Here is a 10488-nt window from a genome sequence, read left to right as displayed (position 1 = left end):
GCCCCCCGCCAGCCCCCGCCCATCCACAGCAGCGGGAAGTCACGCAGGAGGACAGAGTGCAGGGAGGCCTTCCCACATAGTTCCCGCCTTGGGCGAGCCCCAGGAGTCCATACCACAAAGAAGCCCCTCAGCCACATGAGAACTCACTCTGAAGGGACACCATTTAGATGTCCAACAGTTGTAGATTCCTTAGAGGAGAAATCAGCCCTTGTTAATGACCAAAAATTCCACACTGGAGAAACGTCTCGGGTGTGTAAAGAGTGTGGGGAGGCCGGTAGTTACCCATCTAAGCTGAGGGAGCACCAGAAATGTCACACTGGAATAAAACACTATGAGTATAGTGACCGTGGGAAAACCTTCAGCCGCAAACGCACACTTATTCATCACCAGAGACTTCACTCAGGAGAACGGCCTCATGAGTGCAGTGCATGTGGGAAAGCCTTTAATAACAGGTCACACCTCACTCAGCCTGAGAAAGTTCATATTGGAGAACGGCCTTTTGAGTGCAGCGAGTGTGGAAAAGCTTTCAACAACAACTTTGACCTTGTTAAGCACCAGAGAGTTCACACTGGAGAGTGGCCTTTTGAATGTAGTGAATGTGGAAGAGACTTCAGGCAAAGCTCCCACCTCCTTCGACACCTGAAAGTTCACACTGGAGAGTGGCCCTTTGGGTGCATTGAGTGTGGGAAAACCTTTAGCAGTAGCACCACCTTCATTCAGCACCAGAGAATACACGCCAGGCAAAGGCCGTATGAGTGCAGCAAATGTGGGAAAACCTTCAGCCGCAGCTCCAGCCTGGTTCAGCACCGGAGAATTCACACCGGAGAAAGGCCTTTTGAATGCAATGAGTGCGGAAGAACTTTTAACAAAAACTCCAATCTTGCTCAGCACCAGAGAGTTCACAGTGGAGAGCGGCCTTATGAATGTAGTGAATGTGGAGGAGGCTTCAGCCGAAGATCTCACCTCCTGCGACATCAGAAAGTTCACACTGGATAGCGGCCCTTTGGGTGCAGCAAATGTGGGAAGGCCTTCAGCACTAGCACCATCCTCACTCAGCACCAGGAAGTACACACCAGGCAAAAGCCATACGAGTGCAACAAATGTAGGAAAACCTTCAGCCGCAATTCCAGCCTGATCCTGCCTTCCCCTTTCCCAGAGCTAATCGAGAGTCCTGGACCCCATGGAATGGCTTCATTCCCATTGCCTCTGAGAAGGTTCAGGAACGAACTGGGCCGGTGTGGGGGAGGAGCCTTGAGGGATGTCCAGTTGGGGCTACTTGGGAAGATGTATGTTCCCCAAGGGTGGGTGGTAGTCCATTGAAAATTTTCCCACTAGTCCCAGTATTGTTGTTCTGATGTTAATCTTCACAACTGCCGCTAATTTGTGTTATTTTATAAAACTGACATTTTGTCTGGTCACCATGAAGACTAAGCCCTTCATATACTAGAGTCGCAAAGAAGCACTTGGCTTCCTTAGGTGACGTTATGGACGAATGTCTGCATCCCCCAAAATTCACAGCCCCCTCCGTGATGGGCCTTTGAGAGGTAAACAGGGTTAGGGGAGGTCAGAGGCTGGAACCTGATGAAGGGATTACTGTCCTTATAAGAAGGGAAGAGAGATCAGAGCTTCCTCTCAAAACCACATGAGGACAGCGGAGTGATGGCTGTCCGCAAGCAAGGAAGGGAGCGCTCATCCACTCGCCTGGATTGAAACAGCCAGCACCTGGATCTTGGACGTCCCGGCCTCTAGAAATGTGGGACATTCCTGTTGTGTAAGCCACCCAAGCTGGGGTGCTGCTACCGCAGCCAGAGCAGACAGCGACAGAGAGATGAGGAAGGTCCCCCTCACGGGCATCTACAGAGCAAAATGATGTCTGCCCTCGTGAACCAGTTCAGTCTTACAAGACGAGGTGTCAAACAGAGCACTGAGTTCCAGCCCTGCCCCTGCTTCAGTAATATGGAGACGTGCCCGTTTACTCACAGCTGTCACCAAACTGATCTGTTTACTGTGAGAAAACAGACTGACGCTGGCCCTGCTGACACGGGGTCCAGGCATGTCACATGCCAGTGAAAAAATAAGCATTCTACCTCTGTAGCTGAACTATAAAAGGCAAGAAACACCATCATTGGCCGTATCAACGAAGCCCTGAGCCCTTCTGGTATGCTGGTATGTCTTTAACGAGCACCAATGCAGCCCTGATTTCAAACGGCCAGACGTCCGTAAGGACAGAGTGGGGTAGAGGGTTCGAATCCAGCCTGACATCGAGGCAGGGAGGACACAGAGGGAGAGAATGACTCTTCACAGGGCAGTGAGTGCAGGGACTCATGAGGAGAGGACATCTTGGCTCTGCTGTTGAAGGGGTGTCACTGGGAGAGGCATGGAGGGGCAGGCACCCATGCCAAGCTGAGGGTACCCCCCCCCCAAAAAAAAAATAGTCCTGGGGCCAGGAGCTGCTGTGTGGCTTCTAGAACAGAATGTGGGGAGAGGACGGGCCCAGGACGGAAGCTGTGGCCATGGGCTGCTGCTGCTGGTTTGCCAGGTGAGGTTCTGGCTAACATGATGGCATTGGGGCAGGAGAGCGAGAAGCTGGGGAAATTCCCGGGCAAGTAGAACGGGGAAACCGAGACCAGAAAATTAAGGCTAAACAGTTGGGGCGGTTGACAGCCTGCCAGTGAACTGCAAGACCTTATCCTCCCTACGCAAGGGCATTTGAGAGCAAATGGCTTACACCCAAGTCCCGTACTCGGAAATACACAGCTTAACTCACCCTGACCTGGGAAAGCAGAGAACAAAGACCCAATTCACGTCACTTGTGGCAGCTAAACCCACGGACGGACGAAGCTGGGGAGCCGATGACAAAAACTCCAATGAAGCCAGACAGACCTAGGATGAAACAGGCCAAAGAATAATCCAAAGCTCCCCTATACACCCATGTTGGTGCATCAGCATATTAAAAATGCCCCTGTCCCGTCTGGCGTGGCTCAAATCAATAAAAATATATTTTAAAAGATAAAAAATTTAAAGAATACATACCTGGGTTGCAGGTTCGAACCGGCCCCGGTTGGGTGGGGTGCAGAAGGCGGCCAATTGATGTGTCTCTCTCACATGTTTCTCTCTTCCCCTCCTCCTTTCCCTCTCCCTCCCAATCTCTAAAAATCGGCGGGAAAAATATCCTCCGGTGAAGATTAACAACAATTTTTTTTATAGTAAAAAAATAGAGGGAGAGTGAGGACAGGTGTGACTGGTGAGGGCATGTGCAAGGGCAGACGTGGAAGGGAGCAGGAGTGTTTGAGATCCACTCAAGGTTCCACAGAGCAGAAGGTGGAAGCAACTGGGCATGGAGCGAAGGCATTCATTAGGGGGTGGTGGCTGTCTCTGGCCGGGGGGGGGTTTGGAGATCTGGGGCAGGCCAGGTCAGTCCTGGGTCCCGGTAGTCTTTCTCAGGTCAGCTATGTGCATAACGGAATATGGGGACTCCAGGGAGACGCCTGAGGTGTGGACAAGGGGTGGCGGGAGGAGAGTGTGGAATGTATGGTCCCTGTACAAGGTAAGGGGGTGTGAGCCAAGGGGCCCTGGGGCTCAAGACTTGAGGAAGAAAGGAGAGCCCCAATTCTCTCGTATCTGGGGGACATAAAGGACATTGGCCCGTGGGGGGAGGGGCAGCGTGCCTTTTGTTGCTCTCGGTTGGATGGGCCTGAATACGGTGACTGCAAGGAGCAGGGGACACCAGTGGTGCCGGGACCGGTTACCTCCTCTGAAGTGGGGGCCTGAGGAGGAGGAGAGGGTGAGGAGAGGATGGACTGAGAGGGTCACAGGAGAGGACAGTGGGAGAGGTCAGGGCCTGGCTGTGTCCACCAGAGCGTTTGTGTGTGTTTCCCACTGGCCCTTTGGCCCCCTGGCTCAGCCGTCTCCTCATTGCAGAGCCCCGTGACCTCCGAGGACCTGGCCGTGTTCTTCTCCCGATCAATGACTCTCATCACTGATGTTTCTCTCTATCCTTCTGCCTTCGCTAATATCAAGAAATATGTTTTTAAAAAATGCATTGGCCATGGCTGGTGTGCCTTAGGGGTTAGACTAGTGTCGGCCAGCATACCCAGGGTTGCAGATTCGATTCCCTGCGTTGCAGGTTCAATAGCCGGCACATTCCGGGGTGCTTGCGGGAGGCAACGGATCAGTGTGTCTCATGTAACGCACGTGGTGAAATCTTTCCTACACGAAATCAAGAGCCCATACCCTACAGGTTGGGGTGAGCAGACCTGCTCGGTGCCGGTCCCTGTTCAGTAACAGGATGAGTCCCACCCAAACTGGTACCCTGGATGGGCCAAAGGGTCCAAGCCACTGGCTTTGCTGAGGATGTCCCAGCATCACCATGGCAACGTGACTCTTCACCCGTCCCCCATCAGGTTGGCTGCTGAGTATGGAGCCTCAGCCAAACACCAGAAGGCAGATTCAGGGCAGGTGCGGAGGGCCCTTCACCCAGGTGCAGGGGCCACCTACCCACACACACAGGGACTGAGCTCTATGACCAGTGTCACCCAACCCCACTTGCTTGGAGACCTGCTTTTATTGATTTCAGAGAGGAAGGGAGAGGGAGAAAGAGATACACGTATCCATGATGAGAGTCATTGATTGGCGGCTTCCTGCACACCCCCTCACTGGGGATGGAGCCCGCAACCTGGGCATGTGCCCTGGCAAGGAATCGAATCGTGACCTCCTAGTTCACAGATTGACGCTCAACCACTGAGCCATGCTGGTCAGGCCTTAATTTTCTTTTTATTTTTTTAGAGAGAGAGGAAGGGAGAGAGAGAAACATCCACTAGCTGTCTCCTACATGCCCCCTACCGGGTCTGAGCCCACAACCCTGGGCATGTGCCCTGATGGGGAATCAAACTGGCGACTTTTTTTTTTTTTTTACTGATTTCCCAGGAGAGCGAGATAGAAACATCAATGATGAGAGAGAATCATTGATCGGCTGCCTCCTATACGTCCCACACTGAGGATTGAGCCAGCAACCTGGGCATGTGCCCTGACCAGGAATTGAACCGTGACCTCCTGGTTCATAGATTGACGCTCAACCACTGAGCTACACTGGCAAGGCTGGCGACCTCTTTGTGCATGGGTCTACGCTCCACCACTGACCCACACCCGGGCAACTCGGCGGGACTTTAAATCTGCTCACACAGACGCCCAAGTTGGAGGCAGACGATTATCACACCCGGGGAAGGCGCCTGAACAGACTGAGAGGTGGTCATACGCTTTATGGTGCAGGGGGGCAGGGGATTGAGCAGACCGACCAAAAACTCCCTGAATGCAAGCTCGTCTGGGGTTCTTCCCGTGTGGTCATCGCCCTTCCCGCCATCAGCAGGGAGTTAGGTCGCCGATGGAGGAACACACGACGCCAGGGTGGGGCGGGATTACGAATTTATTCCATCACCCACACGCCCGGTGGCTGAGCCTGGCTGGCTCCGGCCCCCAGCGACGGGTGTGAGCGGCTTTTAAAGGCCTTTTGGCGGGATTTCTCCTGGGCAGAGACTCCTCTGTGCAGACCCCGAGGGGAGAGAATGGACTGTGGTCTCAGCAGAGGGAAGGTCCCCAGTGAAATGGCCCGAGAAGCCCGTCCCCGGGGAGCGCTATCAATTCAATGGCTCCATCCAACCTGCCAGAGGACGGCGAGAAGCGTCACCCCGGAGAGAGGCGGCCCCGGTGGTTTCCAGCCCAACACATAGTAGGACGACGCTCCCAACACAGTGCCCACCAACAGGAAGCACTTCGGGGCCAGGGACGCAGCGACGGGCAGCGTACAGTTTTGTTGAACTGACGTTCGACTTGTGGTGAAATGTCCAAAACGTTTTAAATCAAAAGGCCCCACAAACCAGGACATCTGGATCCGCATGTTGATTCGACCACTTCTCTCCCTGGAGCCCAGAAACAGAGGCAGCAAAGGCAGCGAGGGCCGCGGTGTGCAGACGCCAGGACCGCTGGGTCACACAGGCTTCGTCTCGGGGTGAGGCCACGGGGTGAGCACGCCCAGCGGGGCGAGGAGAACCCCGGAGACTGTAGACACGTGGTGAGCGTGACCCCGGCCACAGGTCACAGGCCCGCCGTTTCGGGGGGAGGGGGGGGGTCTGCAACCCGCAGCCCCGGACACCACGGCTGCTAGAACATCTGTGGAAGCCCCTTGAGAGCCCGCTCAGACCCCCCCACCCCCACCCCGTGTGCAGTGTCCCTGTGCCCCGTCTCTTCCCACAGGCCCTGCAAGTTTTGTGGTTAGTCTATCAGACCTACTGCCACGTCCGATTTCAGACGACACGGCTTCGGAGCAACTCTGGGAACAGCCTCCTCTGGCCAAGGCTGGGGACCGAGCAGCGTTCCCTGGAACCAGGGCCCTGGGAACACGTGGGCCCATCCTGTAGCAGCTCCCCCATTCCTGATCCACCAGGAAACCTGACAGCCAGGCGACACGATTCACCACCAGGCCTCCAGGGTCTCCCTGCAGGTCTCAGGGGCCTGTGAGCCAGGCTGGCCAATCAGAGCTGTGCCCTGCCAACTGGCCGGTCCCCCAGGCAGATGGACATCAGGCAGGCCGTTCCCTCTGTTCATGAGCCCAATCTGGTCCTTTATCCCCTCACAGAGACCAGGATCCCCAGGATTAAAGGTGACAAGACCTCTTTAAGAAAATGGTTTTATTGATTTGAGAGAGGGAAGGGAAAGGGAGAGAAACATCCATCGATGAGAGAGAACCATCGATCTGCTGCCTCTCTTGCTGGGGATCGAGCCCGCAAACGGGCACGTGCCCTGACTGAGAATCGGATCAACAACCTCTGGGTGCACGGGATGTCCAACCCCCTGAGCCACACCGGCCAAGCCAACAAGGCCTCACTGCTGTGCCCTCCGGAGCAGTGAGAGCGACGGGTGCCCCGAGCAGTGTCAACAGTACGAGACCGTTCACCTTCCCCGCACGCCCCAGTGGGCACTGCTTAGTGACCGTTGGCCACAGCGGGGTGATGCCCACACCTGAACCAGTCCGGACGCAACGCCCAATATGGGCTCCAACACTCAGGACTCTGTTCTACCCGGAGCAGGGAGCACGGAGGTCTGCTGTCCCTGAGCACACTGGGCGGCAGATGCCACCATGGGGACTGCGGGACGGCAGCGGCCTGGGCAGGTCAGCGTGCAGCACAGCTCCCGGAAGCTTCCCGCACACGCGCCCCCTCCCGGGGGGTGTGGGGTGTGCCTGGCTCACCTCTCAAATGGCTCCTCAACCTCCTCCCTGGAGAGATACATTCCGCGTTCAGCAAGGGGCCGGCTCTGGCGAAAGGCCTTCCCCCATCCCGGCCGCCTACGACCCTGCCCCCGTGTGGACTTTCTTGTGCTGCAGGAGCGTGGAGCTGTGTTTGAAGGCTTTGCCGCACTCCGCACACTTGTGGGCCCGCTGCTCCGTGTGGAACTGCTGGTGCCGGTTGCGGTAGGACCTGGTGGTGAAGGTCTTCCCGCACAGGCTGCACCCGTAGGGCCGTTCTCCGGTGTGGGCCTTCCCGTGCTGGTACAGGCCGGAGCGCGTCACGTAGGCTTTCCCGCACTGCGTGCACGCGTAAGGCTTCTCTCCAGTGTGAACTCTCTGGTGGAGCACGAAGCTCTGGCTGTACTTAAAGAACTTCCCACACTCCCGGCACTCGTACGGCCTGTCTCCGACGTGAACCCTCCGGTGCCGGATGAGGGTGGACAGGACGCTGAAGGCTCTGCCGCACTCGCCGCAGGCGTAGGGCCTCTCCCCGGTGTGGATCCTCTGGTGCAGCACGAGGGCGTCTTTGCGGCTGAAGGTTCTCCCGCACTCGCTGCAGCCAAAAGGTCTGACGCCCGTGTGCACCTTCTGGTGCTTCCGCAGTTTCGACGGGTAGCTGAAGGCCTTCCCGCACTCGTGGCACACGTGGGGCGTTCCTCCCGTGGGGCTCTTCCTGTGACCAACCAGGGTCCCGTTCTCCTGGGGGGCATCTCTGCCTTTGGGGCACCCGAAGGGTCTCTCCTCACAGCGAGTTACCAGGTGGTGGAGGAGCGCAAAGGCCTCCGGGAAGGCTGTCCCGCAGCCGCTGCACCTGACTCCCCGCTGCTGGCGCCAGGGCTCCTGGAGTCCCATGTTGCCGTACGGCCTCCCCTCACCGAGGGTGCCCTGGTGCCGGGGGTGGCCGGGCGGGGCCGGGCCGTCCTCCTCAGGCTCCCCACACCGAGGGTGCCTCTCCAACAGGTGGATCCTGCAGCTCCTCGCCTGCGGAGGGGCCTCTGCGTCGTTCAGTCTCCGGGGACACCCTGAAACAGCAAGGTCGGGTGCCAACTGCTGGGAGAGAGGGAGGAGGCACCTCCACGCCCGTGTGCGTGCAACGCGCGTGGACAGGAGCACAGACGGCCAGGAGGTGGCTGGGGACTCTCTGGGGAGAAAGGGGCGAGGAGCATGCGGGGGGCGGGGTCTCCGCATCGCGCCCCTGCAGCAGGCTGCCACAGGCCCGAGCTGCCGGTGACAGCGAGCTCTGTGAGAGGCTGCGTCTGCGCCCGGAAAAGACGGCTGAGCACAGGGAAGGGGCAATGACAGGGCACAGAGGCAGAGAGGCGGGTCAGCGGGGCCTGGCCGGGGGAGATGGGAAAGGACGGTGGAAAATGCCAGTGCACACAGACCCCGCAGCCAGCACGCTGAGGTCCCCCCGGGAATGCGGCACCCCCGGCCCCGCAGGCCTAGTCCAGGACCCTCCCGGCTCCCGCTGTGCTGACCAGAGTCTTGCCCCCCACGATGGGTACCCAGGGCTCCCCTTCACCCTGCAGTTGGGCCACCACATGGGACCCCGAAGGCACAAATCCTAGGAGACAGTGTAGAGCCCCCCACCCCCAAGTGAAGGCTGACCCAGCCGGCCACACACCCCAGGAAGCTCGTGTCACCATGGCAACCAGAAGGAACCTGAATCTTAGACCCCGTACATTTAAACATTCACTGAGGCCCAGCCAATGTGGCTCAGGGGTTGAGCATCGACCTATGAACCAGGAGGTCACAGTTCGACTCCCAGTCAGGGCACAGGCCCGGTCACAGGCTCGGTCCCCAGCGTGGGCCGTGCAGGAGGCAGCCAGTGGATGATTCTCTCTCATCATTGACGTTTCTCTCTCTGTCTCTCTCCCTTCTTCTCTGAAAACAATAAAAATATATATTTTTTAAAAATTATACAACAGCCCTAGCTGGTTTGGCTCAGCGGATAGAGCATCGGCCTGCGGTCTTGGGGGGTCCCGGGATCGATTCTGGTCAAGGGCATGTACCTGGGTTGCGGGCACATCCCCAGTAGGGGGCGTCCAAGAGGCAGCTGATCCATGTGTCTGACTCGCTATCCCTCTCCCTCTCCCTTCCTCTCTGTTAAAAAATCAATAAAATATATTCTTTAAAAATTACAGAACAGCGAAATAAATGGAAAGACATGTCATGTCCATGGATTGAAAGACACGAAGATGGCAATACTCCCCAAACTGACCTACTGATTGGCACCCGTGGCTCAAGCCCGGCCCGGGGAGGGCCCTAGAGAATTCCTTTAGTTGGAAGAAGGCAAAACCCGGTGCAGAGAGGCCATGGCTTCCGCAGGGTCACGGAGAGCGGCCGAGAGGCGGAGACTCGCTCACGCCCAGTGCCCGGCCCCTGCCCTGGGCACCAACCCCGGGGGCTTTGGGAGGGACAGGAACCCTCGTGGGGAACAGCCAGAGGCGGCCCATTTGCGGGCGGCGCCTGAGGGCCTTACCCAGCCAGCCGGTGAGCGCGAAGTTCTCCAGCATCACCTCCCGGTACAGGCTCCTCTGGGCGGGGGTGAGGAGCGTCCACTCCTCCCGGGAGAAGTACACGGCCACGTCCTCGAAGGTGACCGGGCCCTGTGGGGTGGAGTCCACTCAGCCTGGGGGTCCACAGCGGCCAGAAAAGCCAGCCCGAATGCAGACCAGGAGGTCCCGACCTGTCTGGCCGTGCCCCACCTAAGCACCTCTAAAATCCTGATACCCACTCCCCCCTCCCCATGGCATATAATTCATATTATTCAAAAAATGGATAAAAAAAAAATCAATAAAATATATTAAAAATAGCAACAATAATAACACAAAGTGATATGGAAAAAATAGTAAACAAAGTTTCAAACATATAACAGAGAACCGAAGTGCATAAACACGCCATAAAAAAAAATCAATAAAATATATTAAAAATAGTAACAATAATAATAATACAAAGTGATATGGAAAAAATAGTAAAGTTTCAAAACATAACAGAGAACCGAAGTGCATAAATACGCCCCAATATACATTTATAAACTGTCCATGAGGCCCCAGAGCCATAAGAAATGCAAAAAACTCAGTTAATAACTCCATTCTCGAGTTGCCCCCCTTAAACACCAAACTGCCCCCCGTGGGGCGTGTGTGGGGCGATGGGGACCCCTGACCTCGACGGGACACATCCAGCCCCGGACCTGTGGCTCCGAG

General features: G+C 56.7%; 2 protein-coding genes across 2 annotated transcripts in view; one reads left to right on the top strand and one right to left on the bottom strand.

Moving 5' to 3' along the window:
- Nucleotides 1–2416, top strand: part of ZNF132 (zinc finger protein 132) — a 35063-nt gene extending 32647 nt beyond the window's left edge. Inside the window, 1 exon segment of the mRNA XM_015560797.1 lies at nucleotides 393–2416. Coding sequence (XP_015416283.1) covers nucleotides 393–1320 — 928 coding nt within the window. The 3' untranslated portion in view covers nucleotides 1321–2416.
- A 4325-nt stretch (nucleotides 2417–6741) lies between these two features.
- The window catches only part of ZNF584 (zinc finger protein 584), a 5730-nt gene continuing 1983 nt past the window's right edge, over nucleotides 6742–10488 (bottom strand). Inside the window, exons 2-3 of the mRNA XM_006758977.2 lie at nucleotides 9765–9908; nucleotides 6742–8304 (exon numbers count right to left, since the gene is read on the bottom strand). Coding sequence (XP_006759040.1) covers nucleotides 7340–8304; nucleotides 9765–9908 — 1109 coding nt within the window. The 3' untranslated portion in view covers nucleotides 6742–7339. The remainder of the gene's footprint in view (nucleotides 8305–9764; nucleotides 9909–10488) is intronic.

The sequence above is a fragment of the Myotis davidii genome, unplaced genomic scaffold (genome assembly GCF_000327345.1).
Source record: "Myotis davidii unplaced genomic scaffold, ASM32734v1 scaffold936, whole genome shotgun sequence".
NCBI lineage: Eukaryota > Metazoa > Chordata > Mammalia > Chiroptera > Vespertilionidae > Myotis > Myotis davidii.
Note: the sequence above shows the minus strand (reverse complement) of the source record. Positions and strands in the feature narration are given on the sequence as shown.